This window comes from Pundamilia nyererei, unplaced genomic scaffold (assembly GCF_000239375.1).
Source record: "Pundamilia nyererei isolate P.nyererei 1_Seehausen unplaced genomic scaffold, PunNye1.0 scaffold00035, whole genome shotgun sequence".
NCBI classification, from domain to species: domain Eukaryota; kingdom Metazoa; phylum Chordata; class Actinopteri; order Cichliformes; family Cichlidae; genus Pundamilia; species Pundamilia nyererei.
Genome location: NW_005187436.1, coordinates 774,203 through 793,000, shown reverse-complemented (window position 1 = coordinate 793,000; position 18,798 = coordinate 774,203). Strand labels below are relative to the sequence as shown.

At 41.2% G+C, this 18,798-nt stretch overlaps 1 protein-coding gene across 1 annotated transcript in view; it reads left to right on the top strand.

The window, feature by feature from the left end:
• The window catches only part of ptprq (protein tyrosine phosphatase receptor type Q), a 32,544-nt gene that overhangs the window by 5,173 nt on the left and 8,573 nt on the right, over window positions 1-18,798 (top strand). Inside the window, exons 7-35 of the mRNA XM_013910037.1 lie at window positions 4-465; window positions 602-763; window positions 877-1,056; window positions 1,155-1,262; window positions 1,993-2,274; window positions 2,382-2,663; window positions 3,108-3,228; window positions 3,302-3,456; window positions 3,586-3,731; window positions 5,189-5,360; window positions 6,003-6,160; window positions 6,271-6,298; window positions 6,629-6,949; window positions 7,039-7,314; window positions 7,403-7,554; window positions 7,809-7,950; window positions 9,556-9,831; window positions 9,911-10,279; window positions 11,124-11,233; window positions 11,437-11,623; window positions 11,713-11,951; window positions 12,733-12,802; window positions 13,138-13,296; window positions 13,512-13,773; window positions 13,884-13,954; window positions 14,142-14,247; window positions 14,398-14,526; window positions 18,500-18,526; window positions 18,714-18,795. Coding sequence (XP_013765491.1) covers window positions 4-465; window positions 602-763; window positions 877-1,056; window positions 1,155-1,262; window positions 1,993-2,274; window positions 2,382-2,663; window positions 3,108-3,228; window positions 3,302-3,456; window positions 3,586-3,731; window positions 5,189-5,360; window positions 6,003-6,160; window positions 6,271-6,298; window positions 6,629-6,949; window positions 7,039-7,314; window positions 7,403-7,554; window positions 7,809-7,950; window positions 9,556-9,831; window positions 9,911-10,279; window positions 11,124-11,233; window positions 11,437-11,623; window positions 11,713-11,951; window positions 12,733-12,802; window positions 13,138-13,296; window positions 13,512-13,773; window positions 13,884-13,954; window positions 14,142-14,247; window positions 14,398-14,526; window positions 18,500-18,526; window positions 18,714-18,795 — 5,234 coding nt within the window. The remainder of the gene's footprint in view (window positions 1-3; window positions 466-601; window positions 764-876; window positions 1,057-1,154; window positions 1,263-1,992; window positions 2,275-2,381; window positions 2,664-3,107; window positions 3,229-3,301; window positions 3,457-3,585; window positions 3,732-5,188; window positions 5,361-6,002; window positions 6,161-6,270; window positions 6,299-6,628; window positions 6,950-7,038; window positions 7,315-7,402; window positions 7,555-7,808; window positions 7,951-9,555; window positions 9,832-9,910; window positions 10,280-11,123; window positions 11,234-11,436; window positions 11,624-11,712; window positions 11,952-12,732; window positions 12,803-13,137; window positions 13,297-13,511; window positions 13,774-13,883; window positions 13,955-14,141; window positions 14,248-14,397; window positions 14,527-18,499; window positions 18,527-18,713; window positions 18,796-18,798) is intronic.

Genomic DNA, 18,798 nt, shown 5'->3' with positions numbered 1-18,798 from the left:
GTTCAAAGAGGCATAAAAGAACTGCTGAGCTTGGTCTGATCACATCTCCACCAACTTTTACAGCTACTATTTCAGACCGCACGCTGCACACTAGTGCTACTGCTTCCAGTTTCACACACTCTGGACTTAGAAGCACTGATTACATCACTAACACGAATGCTCAGCCAACCACTTACCCCATGGCCACCAACAGGCCCAGCCCTGATTATGACACTGCCTCACGCTCTGACAATCCAAATATGCAGTCTTCTGACTCTGCAGTCTCTGGAACGTCTGCACTTTCTCTTACCTCTGTGCCATCTGTTACACTTCCACCCTGGCTTACGAAGCAATTACATGCCGGGGAAGTGACCTCAGGCTCTGCCCCCTTGGCCCTGACCCCAGGCCAGCTTCGCTTGTCTACACTTGATGCTTCAATTACAGAACACTTTTCAACACGCAGCGGTGCTGTGTCTGGTACCACAGGTGGGAGAGCTAACTGTAAACACTGCATTTTTTTAAACTTTGCTTTGCTTTGCTTCACTTTAACCAGAATTATTATTTTAAAAAAACCCTTGACTATTCATAAATCCTCTGTGCGTGTGTCTGCATGAATCTGCAGGGGTAACAGTGAGACAGGAGGTAATGGACGTTCTGTCTGAGGAGTTGTCCTACTTGGTGTCAGATCTAGTTCCCTTCACTGAGTATACATTCAGGGTCACTGCTTCCACCACTGTAGGAGAGGGCCCTGCTGCAAATATCACAGAGAAGACCAGGGAGCAGGGTGGGTGCTTATGGTACACGTTTAATAATTGTAATAAATATTAACAAGAAAAAATGTTAATAGAGCTGTTAAAGGTGCCCAATTTTAACATCTTGTGCGTCTGTATCTTTCAGTCCCTAGCTCCGTGCTTGAGGTATCCTATCAGAATATCAGCTCTACCTCCATTCTAGTGAGCTGGACCTCACCCATCAATCCCAATGGGCGGATCACACATTACACTGTTTATGGTCTCAAACTGCCCAGTAATCAAGGCCTGAAATGGGTTACTAGCACTACCAGCATATTGATAACAGGTAGCGTCTTCATTCTCTTCAGCTGACATTTTCTTAAGCCGTTAAGTATAACTGCCACTACAATGTAAAGTATCACTTTTCCCTCTTGTTATCTATAGATCTGGACAAGTACACTCCTTATAAGCTTCGTGTAGCTGCATCCACAGTTGTGGGGGAGAGCTCACTTTCTGAGGAAGATGACGTTTTTGTTTTCACTTTAGAGGATGGTACGTGTTGGACTTTTGAATTTATACATTCACAAATACAAGATGCCATCATACATTTCTGTAACTTTTCCCATAAAAATAAAAATCCTTACCTGAATACAATTTGGCCGATATCTCCTTCAAGGTCTTCCTGCAGAGCTGCTACTTTTCAGTCAGTCCCTCGAGGGCCCGTTCCTGACCACTTGGCATAAATTGAAAAAACAAAACAAAACTGCATTTTAAAAAATAAAATGTGCGATGAATGTAGAATAAAAAAAACAACAACAGATTTCTCTTGCTGGTGCTTCTGAACTCTCATTAACTGCTCATTCAGTTTGATGCAGAAGCTCATTTCTGCTCTCACAGCAAGTTTGAGGCAGACGTGTGAATGCAGCCGAACTGGAAGCATTCAGGAGGTGCACAAGGAAATGAGCTTGAATGGAGGGTCGGCCAAATTTAAGTCAAGAATTTATTATTTTTGCTGGTTGCAAAACTTTAGCATCGTGCTGCCTGTATGTGCAAATGTAAAAATCTAAACTTTGTCTGAATTCTGTTTATAATGCTTGGATCAACTATATGTTATCAATGATTAATGAATATCCATTGTTAAGTTTTTTAAATTAATTAATCATGAGCTTTGCATAATAACTATTACTGTATTCTTTATAAATTGCTTGAAAATTTAACTTTTTTATTAACTACCTACTGCAAATACTGACAAGTTCTCTGTTTTTTTTCTTCTCCCTCTTAGAGCCCGACTCCCCTCCTGTAAACCTCACTGTGGTAAACACCACCCCCTCTACTGCCACAATAGCCTGGTCTGCACCAGAGAAAGCTAATGGGGCGATCCAGCAGTATGAGGTCCTGTATGAGAATGAATCCTACTCTGCGCTGGTGAACACGTCTTCTAACAAAGTCACCCTGTTCAGTCTGAAACCATTCTCCTTTTACAATGTGTCTGTGAGCGCGTACACGCGTTATGGAAATGGCAACCAGACATCAGACACTTTATACCTGTTATCTGGAGAAGATGGTGCGTTGAAGGATGTGCCCACCTTCACAGATACATTCATATGAACGGCTTTAGAGTGAATATCAACTGTTTAACCAACACGTTATGATGTTTTATTCCTTCTCCAGTCCCGGGCAGTCCTCCATATGGGCTCTCCTATGAATCAGTTAGTCCCAGTGAGGTGAATGTGACGTGGATGCCTCCTCTGCTGCCTAACGGCGTCATTATTCACTACAGCTTAGAGATTTGGAACTCCAGTCACTACCTGAACCTGACCTCGCGAACCAACTACATCCACATCACGCATCTGAGGAAGTACGCACACTACCGCATCGTAGTTCAAGCACACACAAGAGTCGGAGCGGGAAACTACAGCAGCGAGCCGCTCAACATCACAACACTTGAGGATGGTGAGAGGGGCGTGAGTGACGAGAGGAAAAAATGCGGGTGGTGTGGGGGTTCTTTTCAGTTCCAGGACACTCCACCATTACGTCATCACAGGCTGACAAGTTCGAAGGGCATCTGATTAAATCTGACTTTCCTCTAGTCTTTTTCCTCCTCACGTCTCTGTTTCAGCTCATGCTAATGATGTTACATCACAGATATCCGATGCCACGTGACACTCGTGTTTTCCACCACGACTGGGAAGCACAAACAACAGATTCATTACAACTAATCAGTTTTTTTCTTTTCAGGGAAATGTTCTATTTTTTCTAGTGTCTTCCTGTGTGCCTTTTGAGTCCCTGATTTCCACAACGATAAATATTTTAGAAATTAATTTCCGTTTACTTGTAAGTTCACCACCAATGCATGTTTGTGCTACGTTATTGGAAAGTCTTTCTCGTGCGTCTCAGCTCCAGGCACACCTCCTCAGTTTCTCCATGCCAGGAAGTTGTCAGACTATGAGGTAGAGTTATCATGGCAGCCACCACTCGAGGCCAATTCAGACATACTCTACTACATTGTCAGAGTCTGGTAAGGTTTTGAACTCTACTTCCATGTAATAACCTTAAAAGAAAACACAAATAATTCAGCGTCTATGTGTTAGGAATGAAACGACTGACCTGCGGCAGAATGTGACAAAGACTTCGGTGGTTATTAACGTGGACTCAGAGAGTCGCTACAATGCCTCTGTCTCCAGCTGGACCAGACTGGGGGATGGAGGAGTGCTGATCTACATCAGCTTTACCACAACTGATGCAGGTGCTGGATACATGTTATGCAATCTTTAAACATTATCGTGTTATCCTCACATAAAAAATAACATTTCCTCTTAAGTGATGTTTTATCGCACAACTTGAGTTTTTGTCCTTTTAAACTGTCTCCTTTCAGAGCCATTTGACCCCCCGCAGAATGTGACTGTTGTTAATGCAGACGCCTCCTCTGTTACCTTGATGTGGTATCCACCCACTGAACCCAACGGGATCATTGTACACTACACTATTTACTACTCATTTAACAACACTGTGACTGAGAAGGTGAGACAAAAATACTGAAGACAGATTAATTGAGTCAATAAGTCGGATGAAAGGTGCTGAATGTAGTAATCACTGCAAAGTCCCAGATTCCTTTATAGCATTTTAGTTCCAGCACACACACACACACACTCCCCCCGCAGGACCCTGATAAGGACAGATTGAATGATAAGGAAAGAGAATGTATTTATGGGTTATTTTTTTGGTTGTCTGTCCATCCTTTTGCTCAAGCTCATAAACACATTGTCTCTTAAGTTTAACTTTATCTTTAATAGTTTTTTTTTTCAAAGTGTGGGGCTTACATCTGTAACCATTCATGTCACTGTGATGTTTTGGAGGGATGAACTGAATTTAGTGTTTAAAGGTCGCTGTAACCTCACAAAATATGTTTTTGGGGCCTAACGGGATAAAATAATGAAGTCAAGACATTTTCTTTTCAAAATATAAAGATATATTTTGAAAGATTTCTTCTTTTTCTTGTTCTTTTGGCTTGCCCATTTTGGAGTCGCAGCTGCAGATTAATCTGCTTCCATCTCACCTCATCACTAACAACCGCCTCTGCCACGTCAGCCCTCTGCATGTCCTCTGTCACACATCCACAAAGCTTTTTTATGGTCTTCCTCTTTTCCTCCTGCCTCCTTTGTCCAGTATCCTTCTTCTGCACATGTCCAGACCATCTCAGCCTCAACTGCTCAGCTGTACCTCTGTTGTACTCATTTCTAATCAAGTCTCTTCTCATCACTTCAATTCTACCACCTCCAGCTTCACCTCCTGTCTTTTTGTCAGCACCGCTGTCTCCAAACCAACATCATAGCAGGTCTCACTAGCATGATGTAAACCTTTCCTTTCCCTCTTGCTGTTATCCTTTTGTCACACATCACCCTTGATACTCGTCTTCACTCTACCCTGCATACACACTTTTCTTCACCTTTCTTGCACACTGTCCATTACTTTGAATGGTTGACCTCAGGTATTTAAATCCATCCACCATCACTATTCGTTTCCACCCGTCTCCCTCTCATTCACACATCACACATTATCTGTCTTGCTTCTAGTGACTCCCATTCCACTTCTTTCCAGTCCATAGCTCCACCTCTCCAGGCTCTCTTACACCTTCTCACTGCTCTTGTACTCTCAGATGTTTTAGGACACTATCAGTCACAAAAATTCACCACAAGTTAGGCTACAAAAATGTTTAAGTAATATGTGTTTCATGGTATTTTTTAACAATTACATGAATTTGTCCTAGAATTTGTAAAAAATGTGAACTGAATGATAGCTGTGCTTACAGGACATTCCACTGCCCATGTAAACAGTAGCCAAAAAGTGAAAAAATGCAGGGCAAACTTGCTTCCTGATGCAATGTATTGCACCTGATTTGTAACAGTATATATTTTGCTCTCGCTGAAATGCATTTTTCAGGCTGTGAAATTAAGCCTGACACATCTTTTTCTCCACAGACAGTTCCTGTTTCAGACTTATATTCCCACACCTCTCCTGACTCACGTCTCTCCTACACTCTGACTCGGCTGATTGGGGGCAATAACTACACCTTCTGGATGGCATCCAGCACTGTGCAGGGTGATGGAGGGGTCCATTCCGAGCCCTTAATCCTGTTATTACCAGAGGACGGTCAGTCAGACACACGCACACACAAACGCAGTACAAACGAGGATAAAGTAAATACACATACACATAAAATACTACTCGGGAAGCTGGATAATAATTGCATGCGATGATTAAGAGTCTCACCGGAGGGCAGGTCTGCACTCTTTTTTTCAGAGCTCTTCAACTTGAAAAAAAATTACATAAAAACGCTGTGATTGAAAATAGCTTTCAGTATCCGTGAAAGGAGATAAAAAAAAATGACCACCTGTGACACTGCGCTTTGAAGACAGCCAGTTATGACAGCATGATGAAAAATGTTAGGGATTATAAAAAGGGAGGAACGCAGAAACACTTAAAATTTGTTGGCACAGAGATTCAACTGAGTTTGATGAGCTTTGAGGAAGTTCATATTAATTCACACTACAGTCCTTGAATTTGCATTTATGCATATGCAAATATTTTGTTGCATTTTAGCATTTTAGCCTTTTAAAGCTCTTTGTTTTTATGTGATTTTCAAAAAAAACGGTGCAGACAGCAACTACAGACTTATTCACAAACTGACTGCATTTTGGCACTTTTTGTTTTGTTCAATTTTGCTTGTCGTGTATTCTGTGCCTCTGAATAATCACTGCTCACACTGACTCTGTATCTCTGCCTATGCTCTAGCTGCTCCACTCTCAGCCAGTCGCCGGACCTCCAGGGCACCTTGTCTGTCCCGTACAGCTAAGCCCAGCAGGGGTTTACTCCCCTGGGCTCAGACCCTCACACACATCCGGCCCCTAACATCCACTCATTCATCTTGCAGATCTCTCTGTTTTTTTTCTGTCCTCTGTCTCCCCACCCCTTTTTTCTTTTTACTCTTTCTAGAGGACCTGACACCATAAGCAGGATGAGTATCACTTCATCTCTCTCCCTTTCATTCCTTAATTTTCAGTTTGTAAATTTCTTTTCTAAGAGCCTCTGTATTTCAAAATGAAGTCTTGTTAATCGTGCATTGTTTTGTGTATGTTTACTGTTTGATTTTGCTTTGTTCCTGTTTTCCTGTGCTGCCAAATTAATGTTATGCTGTATTGTTCTTGATGTGCTATTTCTTTGCTAATTACAATCACCCTGAAAGTTGATGATGATGATGATCATTGTGATGACTTCATTTTTAAGTCTCAGGGCATTGATTGATGCCCAATTTGATTCCGCACTCAAACGTAAACTCACAGTAAGGGCATAGAGTTTCAATCACTCGTGCCAGTGGAGATTAATAATAGTAACACTATTCTTCTTGTCTCATTCTTTAGTGCCAGGTGACTCGGTCCAAAACTTGACGGCACAGATCTTCAGCTCCACGGTAATCATAGTGAGCTGGGACCCTCCTCTGGAGCCAAACGGACGCCCCTACTACCTGCTCACCTTACAGGAGGCAGGCATCGTTCCAAACATCTCCAACCAAAGGGCTCCAGCTGTCAACAAGACCATAAAGCACACCACAACTGACAACATCTTCCTGTTCACCAAACTCAGGAAATATTTCCCTTATGTGCTGACTGTTACCCCAGCAACTACTGCTGGCCCTGCCTACAACCATACAAGCACAATGTACCTGAGAACGGATGATGACAGTGAGTTTATTCACAGATATTCACCCATGCAATATGTCTTTATGCATTTGTTGTGGCACTGACATGTGTGCGGGCTTGTTTCCCTTTAGTTCCTAGTTCTGCTCCGTTGTTGGTGTCCACCAAGAACCTGTCTTCGTCTTCCATCGGTGTGGTCTGGCAACGCCCTCTGGAGGCCAATGGGGAGATAACAGAGTATACCCTGATTCTTGTTGGCCTGGAGGGCACCAACACAACACATACCCCCAACACCTCGTTTGTCCTCACTAACCTACTTCCATACACAGCTTACAATCTCACGATTACGGCCGCAACTCGTAAAGGCTCGGGGCCTAGTCTGCTGCTGCAGCTGCACAGCGATGAAAGTGGTTAGTTTGAAAGAAGAGTTTAAATGATTATAGTGGGATGGCAGAAACTTAATATTCTCTTCTCTATCTGCCCAACTTTATGATCCAGGTCCCACCTCTCCTCCCCGTAACCTGACTATATATAACCACACGGCAGTCTCTGTGTGGCTGAGCTGGGAGCCTCCTCTAGAGCCCAACGGAGTGGTGATAAAGTACGGATTTCGGATCCAAGACCTCATCACACAAACCGTCACACATCGGGTACTGTTAATTTCACACACTGAAAGCAGCCTCACAACAACAATAACACACACCTACACATACTCCAAGGACCCACTCAGTAAGAGTACACATGGGCGGGAGCTAATTTCACACTCCAGATGCTACTGAGCAATAACATGATACTTAAACTCACCATCACATATGTGCTGATATAGACATATTATCCACTCCAGCAGTCAGATTTAATATCGTATGTATTTCCTGTTTGTTTGTTTGTCTGGGAACAAATGCAGAATTCCTCTGGTTCATCAACCACAGAGTATCTCTCAGGCTTCAAGCCCCACAGCTCCTATGAAATCAGTGTGAACAGTTTCACCAGAGTGGGCCATGGGAATCAGTTCAGCAGCCCTGTGTCCTTCACAACCAATGAGTCAGGTAAAATATACACTGTATACAAACAAGGGACACATGTAAACACAGATATAGGTTTCCTTTCTCAATTAAAACTTTGGAATGTTTTTTTGGGATGATAAGATTTGTATCAGGATGCCAAGTGGAGTGTGACTGTAGAAGTAGCAAAAAGAAAATGAGGCCATACAGCAAGGCTTTCAGTAGGCCTTGGGGCAATTCTGGCAACCCGTTAGGCGACTCAGGAAGGGGACCCAGCTTCTTGTATACAGTGGAGATGGAGTGCTGCTAACCTTGCCTGAGGATAGTCAGGAAGTAGAAAGAATGCTTTAAGGACCTTCTCAATCTCAGTGACACACTGTAGTGGAAGCAGAGTCTAGTGACTTGCCCATCACTGTGGCTGAGGTCACTGAAGTATTCAAAAACTGTCCAGTGTGGCCACTGGACAGTTTTTGACTACTTCAGCCCCTGGATGGATGTAATTCGTCCTGGATGTTGTAAGGCTGTCTTGGTTGACATTGCCTCTGCAGCATCACATGGATGTTAGACACAGTGCCTCTGGATTGGCAGATCAGAGTGGTGGTCCTTAGTTTCAAAAGGAATACATTCCTCAGTCTCTCACCAAAGGTCTAAGTCAGAGAGCTGAAGAGGAGACTCTGTCCAGTAGCTCATTGCCTTTACAACCAGGACTCCTCTTTCTTACCAATTCTGTTTATAACTTTCATGAAAGGGATGGATAGAAATTCTGGAAATGGCCAAATTGCAAAGGGTTTCCACAATGACAATAAATAAATACTACTACTACTACTACTTTATTGGCCTCCGACTTGCATATCTGCTCTTTGCAGATGATGTGGTTCTTTGGGGCTCATCATGTGGGCCCCTCCAGCATGCTGTAAGATGGTTTGAAGCCAAGTGTGAAGCGGCTCTAATGAGAATCAGCAACTCTATGTCTGAGACCGTGGTAGTTAGCTGGAAAAGGGTGGAGTGCCTAGCGAGTCTGGGACTCCACCCCAAGTGGCGGAGTTTAAGTATCTCAGGGTCCTGTTCACAAGTGAGGAGAGAGTGTATAGTTGATCTACATTCCTACCATTACTTATGGTCATGAGCTCTGGGTAGTGAACAAAAGAATAAAGCCCTGGATTCATCAGATGGCATCTTAAGAACAGCTTTCGGGCTTTTTTTTGGGGCCAAGGACCACTTACGGGGAAGAAAACATTTCCAAGACCCCTGGTTATGGATCTTTGGGGTCTCTAGACCAGAACCTACGTCTAATGAAGTTAATGGGTTAAACTGGAACAAGAATTCTGGCTATTCTACCAAACAGAAACTAAAATAATAAATGAAATGTGATAATTAGACAGGTTTGATTTGTTGTGTCGTGTAGTGTCGCTTTTTATGGACCGAGTATGTTTCTAGATCTTTAATAGTGAAGAAAAAAAGACGCAGTTAGTCAATACAGATATTTGCACGTTAGTAATAATTCAGTGTTCTGTCCAAAAACCTGCAACCTTTTTAAGTTAAATTAAATAATAAACAGTTAATTTTTGTGAGTTCTTTAGTAAGAAAATCAACCGAAAGCTAAGATTTGGGTTAACAACATTACTGTCTCGTGTCTTTCTCTGTCTGCAGTGTCTGACGCTGTAGGGAATCTGTCTTGCTCAGGAGTGAGCTGGGATTCAATTCTTTTGTCTTGGGAAATTCCTGCCAATCCTAATGGGCAGATCATTTTTTATGAGATTCAATTGGAGGTAGACCAGCAATCCTATAAACATGAGGCCCATACACCAGAGCACACAGTGACTGGGCTGTCGCCAGACCAGGAATATGCTCTCTCTGTAGCTGCTGTAAACTCTGCAGGACCAGGAGACAGATTAAACTGTACAGCTTCCACCCTTTCAGAATCAGGTAGTCAAATCTTCTTGTACTGCATTTTGCATAACCACCACAAGTGAATAATTGATTAAACCTTGTTGTCTCCTGACAGTTCCTGCTGCCCCTCGATTCCTCACCATCTCTCAGGTCACACCTAACAATGTGACACTTCAGTGGGCTCCACCACATTCTGTTCCAGGCCTGCTTAAAGAGTATCACATCGTTGCACAGCTGATTTCAGCTAACTGTGAACCAAGCATATCAGTTAAAGCTCAGTCAACCCCGAAGGACGACCTGGCCCTGCATTGCATTGAACATAATGTGACAGTGTCGATAAATGCTTCAGATGCAGAACAGAAACAAAGCTTCACAATCCATCCCGTGGCTAAATACAGACACTACCGCTTCAAAGTTGCTGCTGTGACCAACGCTGGAGTCGGAGACTATACACAGTGGAAATATAAACGCACCATGGCAGGAAGTAGGAATGACATTGACGACGTGACCTTTTTGTGTTGCCAGATAGCCAGAGAGATTTCCCGCTTAGTCAGACCTTCATGACCAATATTTGACAAATAATTACTTATTTGTTTTCAGACATACCAGCAAAATTACACAGCTTGTCTGATGTTTCATTAGCAACTTGAGCAAACACAGGCATGGTCAGTTGTTTTATTCTGAAAGATGTCTTTAGATGTTATATCATTATAGTTTAGCAGTGCGTAATTAAGTAGTAATTACCAAAATACTAAGGCTGTTGTAACATCATTATTACACATGTGTTTGACAAATGAAAGAGAGAAAAGAAATAGAAGCTGAATAAGAAATTATACTGATATTTATTGGACTGACATGTAATGAATCTATATGCCAATCTAAAAGACAACATATGATGACATCTAACAACTGCAAAACTACAGGAAAGGCATTTAAAGTGAGGTGGACCAAATGATCCCTGCTAATCCCAAAGAATGATCAGTTAACACTAATGCAACAAAAGTACCTTTTTATTAATGTAAACATGTTAAGATTTAGCAATTAAAGTATTAAAATTGTTAGTCATGCCAATAATCTATAATACCTAATACATTTGCAATGACATGTCCTGCATTGCTGCAGTAATTTTATTATCTAATATGTTCCGGCCAAATTAAATACTCGACCTCCCCTGCCAAGTACAACTAATGTATGCAGGAAAGTCTTCAGCTCATTAATTCAGTATTTAGAACAAAGAAAAGATTAATTACCTTATCTTGTTTAGTCTTGTTTGATTCATATAACCGGAGCCACTCAGTTTTCAGTGTTTCTCTCATTTCCTTCCTCAGACCCCGATGCTCCTCCCCGTGACCTGAAAGTGACTTCCACCTCCAACAGCTTTCACATTGCGTGGGACGCTCCAGCTGTTCTCTCTGGACTGACTTCTTATCTTGTGCAGGTCATCTTGTTAGACTGTGTTTGTCACAAATATGAGCATGTCACCAATGAACTGTAGAACAAAGTTGGCTATTCTTAGAACAGCTCAACAGGGTATTATGTTGTTCAGGCTTTTTCAAAAAGCAATAGCAATTTAAGTACAAGGCCTATAAAGCAATCCAGTATAACTTAATAACTTTTCTACATAATGTCCTGTAATGCCAGGTGGATGGTCCCGGGGTGAATATCTCAATAGTCAGGGCTCCAGGGGAGTTGATGACCATTGTTGTTACTAACTTGATGGCTTTCAGTCGTTACTCTGTGACTATCACTGCCTTCACTGGTGACTTGGAGCACGCTAGCAGTGATGGGAAAGCCATTGGACCCATTTACTTTCAAACAAAGGAGGAGGGTACGTCTTCACATTGTAGTGTCTGCACCACCTTCTGCCCACCTTTAGAGTTGACCAAATTAATACTGTTGTCTTGTATCTGACCCCAGAACCTAAAGACCCTCCAAAGAATGTGACAGTTTCAGTAATCCCAGAGGAAGTGCGTGCTGTGAAGTTGACCTTTAACCCTCCAGAGGAGCCCAATGGAAACATCACAGAATACATTGTATACATCTATGAGAAGGACCAGCTGGTCAGAAACATTAGCCTTAACATCATCCAAAAAGAGAATAACACGATGGATGCTGTAATAGAAGGGCTAAAGGGAGGACGGACCTACAGTTTACAGGTAAAAAACACACCGCTGTGTGAAGTGAATTCTTTTCTTTTCATTGCAAACTTGAGATTCGGTGTGTAAGTTCTCCATGTAAGAAAAACAATGTCCCCAAAAAATTATAAAACAAATATACAGTATTGTGCAAATGGTTCATCAGATGGCTCAGATTATCCAACATCATGGTTGTAGTGAAGTAAGTATACTTGCGACCAAAAGTGTCTTTTCATTCCCTTGGGTGCAGACTCATGTTGGCATACACCGCAGTTCTTCTAAAAGTTTTCCCTCCGATTCCTGGAAAATTCCCAGTGGAAAAATGTAACAGGCCTCGTAACTCACTGATAATGTACTCCCTGGCTATGAAACTGTGGGCTCTGTCTCTAAATAACTGCAGCTTCATCTCTAAATTGTAGCTGGAACTCTGAGCACTGGTGATAATTCTCGAAATGAAATTTGGATCAGCTTGAGATAGAAGTTGGTTCTTGCTCTGTAAGTTTGAGGTTGTAGGTGAAGTAAAAGCACAATTGGCCAAAACAAGGCTTCCATGGAGCAACTTAAAGCTTTAAGAGCAGTTCAAAGCTGCACAAGGAGACAACTGAAGGGGAAACTTCAGTTATAGAACTTTATGATCTCATCTCCTTTTACACAACACCAGCGCACCTATACTAGCCAAACAACCAAGCCTACCATCAACCAAAAGCTTGGACTTGTTAAACTTTTCAATGCTTTAGTTCCTTTCTGTGCTGGTCTTTCTTACTTTTGTATTCCCTTCTCTCTTGTGCTTGTCTGACTGCAGATTTCAGCAAAGAACGGGGCTGGCAAGAGCCCACTCAGCTCACGTGTCCTGATTACTACAGGGATCAAAGGTACAAGCCTGTCTGTCTTGTCTGTGCTCTGCAATGCTCCAGAGTCTTTCTTTCTTGATGCAGCAGTGCAGCATAGTGTGAGACAGAAAACTACCACTGCACAGTATTATTGCTCGGCATTCAGGGCCGCTCTGATACAGTAAATGTATCTTGGTAGTATTATTAGATGGGTGCTAATTATGCATTTATTCCAGCCTGTTTGTCGTGTTATATATGTAAATGTGGCAGATTAAAAGTACATCTTCTCACACAGACGCAACTTCTACGCACAGACGTGTGCGTGTGTTTCTGGGTGTGCTCATGTGTGTGGTTGTGTGTGTATGTGTGTGTTTCAGCCCCATCCAAGCCAACCCAAAAACCCCAGGCAATGCTGAGCTATGGAGGGGTTGCCATGGTTACCCACAGGAGTATCACCATCCACATGCCTGCATGTTTCTATAGTGACGACAATGGACCAATCACAAAAATTCAGGTCATCGTGGCCGAGTCAGGGGGTATGACTCTTAAAAAACATTGACAGCCATCACTTTTAGTTGGATACACTCGACTCGGGCGTCTGTCTTTGTATGTGTGTGTGTTTTAAATCAGAGTTTACACTATGTTACTTTGTCCCTACCTCAAAGAAAAAAGCAAGTCAAAACTTAAGCAGCTGAAATTTGACTTGGCCTCTTTGCACTTCTTCTCCTCTCTAACTTTTATCTTGCCACAGTGAAGGACAACAAGAACGTGACCAACTGGAAGAGCGCGTACTATGATCATCCCGCCCCTTACTTTACTGACTCAGGGTTCCCCAACCCCCCGTGCAGTGACTCAAGTATGAATGCACATCTCAGAGGTGTGTTTAGAGATGGTTGGTCACAGAGGTACAACCAAACTGCTGCAGAATATGTGATCGGCAAGAGCAATGACTGCACGGGCAACAACACTGAGTATTTCTGCAATGGACCTTTGAAGCCTAACTCTGTCTATGTGTGAGTGCGCCACAGACACAGTCAAATAAAAAAACAAAACAACTTTTTTTTAATGTTTATTTTTGGTAAAAGCTAATGCAAAGTCTTGTGTGTTGTCTTATATTTACCAGGTTTAAGTTCAGAGCCACTAACGTCAACGGGGAATACACAGACTCTGAATACTCGGAGCATATCAAAACAGGTACTGCTGTACTAAGGAAAGGGGTAACCTGTGTGGCAAAGCCCTCTTCTTTTTTTGAATTAATGTTTATCATTCTGTGAATTCTTCTCTGTTAAGGAGTATGGGGAAATTTACTAATGCATCATTTTATTGTAAAATTAATTACCAATGCATGGGTTGCTTTATTGCCATTTCTGTGACCCTCCAGCTCCAGGCGATGGGCTGTTGACCAGAGAAGAGCAGATAATTCTGGGCGTTCTGCTCTCCTTCTTCTTGGCTGTGTTACTCATCATCATCATCTGTGGCTCAGTCAAGTAAAATGGCGATAGACACTCACTCATTTGCATATATTAATAGTCTTAATCGTGGCTAGTTGAGCATTACATCATTTGAAAACAAAACTTCACTCATTTTACACATGTATTTGTATCATTATTTACCTGTTTGATTTATTGACATGTCAGGATCCACCAGCGTAAAAAGGAAGGTGGGACGTATTCGCCCAGAGAGGCAGAGATCATAGAGACTAAGTGTAAGCTGGATCAGCTGATCGCCGTAGCAGATATGGAGCTAAAACAAGAAAAACTCAACCAGTAAGTTTGTGCTAGTTTTAATCTAAAAGCGTCACTTTGACGAATATAACATGCACATTTCAGGCAACTGAATTAGGGTGCGTACTACATGACTTCAGGCTTAATTTAGCTTCTCCAAACACGATCTTAAATCTCAGTCAACAAGACAAAAAATGCCATTGCTGCAGCCAACTTGATGTGCGCTCCTGTCAGCACAAAATCTTCTAGTGTTGTAGAGTTTGTGCAGAAAATAGCAGCAGCACAGAGACACAATGCAGCACTAAAGTGGCTTTATAATTTATCTTCAGTTCTCTGCAGAACAGACAAGTCTTCCTGTCTCCTTTCTCCCACCATCCTCTCAGACAAATTTAGCATCTAGCTTTACTGGGGTTTTTTTTTTCTTTGGCACAAACAAGAGTGCAGACACTAAGTGGTGCAAGCTGCTCTTTCTTTACAAGCTGCAATTTTGAATCTGGTGAGAATCAAACTCAGGTTTAGTTGTTGTTTATGATTTATGAGTGCCACCGATGGTTCCAATATAGCAGTAAACTTAAGGAAAAATAATATGTACGTCAATATAAACACTGGTTTATAATCTGATTCATTAATCAGCAGCTAATAGGTAGAGCAGTTTGTCCACTAAGCAGAAATGTTACTGTATATACTATACTGCCAAATGCTTTGTAATAGTAGATCCTCTATATATATATCTACACTGTTCCAAAAAATAGTAATGTCAAAGTATCTTACTGTATATTTTACAGTTTTGTACTGTCTTTCTAGAATATCATTAAATTTACATAAGTAGACTGTGATTTTACATGTCAAAGGTAAAATAACATAACATCACTGTAAACATAGTAAAACACACTTTACTTGTTTTTTAAATATATTTTTTTGTACATATGCATATTTAGATTGTAAAAATACATTCAGAAATGTATCATAATTTCACAAATATTTGTCTGTCATGTGAGAGAATGATCTGTTAAATTCAAATGTAATACTATGGGAAAATATATAAAATGATCGAAAATTAATGAGAATAATCAATAATTAAAGGAGTATTTGAATTATAATGTTGCTGAAAATTTCATGTCATCTAGGTCTGATTCAATAATTCAGAGGTAACAAGTGAAAATATAATTAATAGGAATAAAAACTAAAAAAAAAACCATATAAAACATTGCACGGCCACGCTGTGCTAATTATATATTTAAAAAAATAAATGTAGAGGTAGGAATTGCAATTAATATGAATCTCAAAGTATTCACAACATTCCTGAACAGAAATAGGCCTCTGCACCTCGGTGAGGGTGGGGCCATGAAAACAATGTGACATGCCATTGGATGTTGGGACACATAATAACATGACGCATCGGCCAATGAGTGTGAACTAACAACCACAAGGTCGCGGGTATGGCTGCACTGTAGGAAAAAATCCTAATATAAAAATTTTTTACTGTGCATTTTACAGTTTTGTTCTTTCACATTTTAAATTTCACATTTCACTGCAATGTAATAAAACATAATTTTCATGATTATTAAATGTATCTGTTTGTACATTTGCATATTTAGATTGTTAAAATACATTCACAAATGTATCATGATCTCACAAATATCTGTCTGTTATTTGAAAGATTGAACTGTTGAATTCAAATTTAATGCTATGGAAAAGTATATAACATGATTCCTATAAGCTTGTGTTACATCACACAAGTATTATTATCATTGCTGTTTAGGGCGATCGTGGCTCAAGAGTTGGCAGTTCGCCTTGTAATCAGAAGGTTGCCAGTTCGAGCCCCGGCTCGGACACTCTCGGTATTGTGTCCGTGGTCAAGACTCTTCGCCTACTGGTGATGGCCAGAGGGGTCGATGGTGCAATATGGCAGCCTCGCCTCTGTCAGTCTGTCCCAGGGCATGCAATCCATTATTATTTAAACCAACTGTTAACCGTATATTTCTGTACATTTACGTATTATGATTCATATTGCCTCATTCAGTGACCTTGTTTATAGGTAATTTCATTATTTCATCACGTTAAAATGTTCCTAATTTAATGTCTAAAAGCACTTGGAAAAGGCAGAATCCCATGTAAAATTAGCGCAACAAACTCTATTTTCATTACTGGAAATAGCCGTATTTTTACGAGGAAGTTATTTTCTGTTATTTTACGGTAGTATTTTGGCGCTCCAGCTGCCGGAATATTACCGTTTTTTTAAGATGTTTTTTTTACAGTGTAGCCATTAACGATGCATAAATAGATTTTGCCATTTAAACAACCTCTAAGTGAACCCCTTCCTTCCACAACATTTAAAGAATACTGTCAGCCACATACTGACAAAACACAACAGAAAGCAAAAATAAAGAGGTCGATGTAGGTGAGTAAATGTGTCTGTCTTCAGGAAAAGTTGACCGTGTACGAGCATTAAAACACAGAACCTAATTACAAGAAGATAAATACAAGTTCTTCCCTGCAGAGGATAATTGCTACTTATCTCTTCTAATTAGGCAATTGATAAAGGATGCAGTTCCTGAGGACAGTTTGTCAACCACTCTTTTTAAGTTTCAAACAAGCAAAAAAATGTGAACCAAAATATCCATACGCAGTTCACATTGCGGTCATTAGGACAGATTCTTTTCCATGCTTTGTTGTAACCAGACTCTCTTCCCAAGTTAGGTGATGAAACGAGGTCTCTATACACGCTACCTCTCTCACAAGAATATCCATCTTCTCTTTTTGGCTGCTCAATGCCTCCATGTCACTCTATCCATAGCATCCTCTCCTCTGTCACTTCCAACCTCTGTATGTCCTCCATCACTACATCCACAAACTTCTTCTTTTTTTCCTCTTGCCTGGCAGCTTAATTTTCAACATTATTTGCAGTTTACAACAATTTATATTTGGCAATATGGTCAGGCAGAGCATTAAAGGGAGGAGATAGACTGGAGATGGGTTGCAAAGGGAGCTGCAGGTGCAGCAGCAACAAGAGACAAGTTCAAGCAACTTAAAATATATTTTCCAGTTAGATGCATAGAAGGGTACCAGCTAAGTCCTTAGCTGATGTGCCCTTGCACTGAGGTCATCTATTTTCAGCTGATCTACATTAAATGAGGACTGTCCTTGACTCTGTGGTATGCCTGCACTAATGCTTTGCTGAGTTTCATATTAAAATAACACACATTCCGTTGTATTTAGCCAGATTTCTTCCGCACAACTTAAGCACCTGCATTGGCTCGCTTAGGCTTTTGTTTTTCTCTCACTGAGCACTTCTCTCCCACCAGGTATTCTTCATTCTTCTTTCGACGGAAAGAGATTTATGTGATCCAGTAAGTTGGGCTTTTAGCATGTGTGTGGCACATTTTGTTGCATATATCTGTTTGTAAGCTGTAGTCTGCTTTGCGTGCATGTGTGTCATCACAGTGTTACTCATTAAGCTTTCATTAAATAATCCATCTGTGCTGCTTAGTAAACCTTCAGTGGAGATCAAAAGTTGAACAAATCAGTGACATCAATGTATTACCTACAAACTGCTCCCTATTCTCCATCAATGTCAGGGAAGCTGGAGAGTTGCTGACAGACCTCTGCTTAAGACCATTTTAATTTGTTTGCCAACTTGTTATCTAAAAATTGCTCGGAAGGCTTAGCACTCTTGTAGGGTACTAATGTGTAAGCTTTATCGATGGCTGAGGATCTGCGTAGCTGCATGTCACAGCGCTGCAACAAGAAGGCTTCCTCGGGGGAATAGCTGCATTCAATTGATGCTACTGATGTTCACATATTCCTTTAGAACAAAACATCAAAGTCTGTGTCGATGTTTAACCAAAGCGATTAAAAAATGGTTAACTGTCCCTGCCTTCAACACATCGCCATATTCTGTCTGAAGCGGGGATCAGTTCAGTTCTGTCGTGGACAGAAAATGCTGTCGTGTGGGCTGTGATTACTGAGTTAATTTGTTTATATTGGTTGATTTTTACTGTCTATTTTTATCCAGGCTGCTCAGCTACAGGAAATCACTCAAGTAAGTCGTCCTGTGTAAATATTTCAAATATGCACACAGTGCAGCATGAAAGAGTCTGCCCTATACTGCTTAGTCTTGCTTGTATCCTTGAATGTGTTTAAAGAAAATCACATATAGGCGTAGAGTTACTGTGCATCCTCTTCTGCTTCTCACATTCAGTGCATTTCTCCCCTGCCCTCACCGACAGGCCTGTCAACAAGAAGTCTTTTCTGCAGCATGTAGAGGATCTGTGTGCCAATGACAATTCCAAGTTCCAGGAGGAGTTTTCTGTA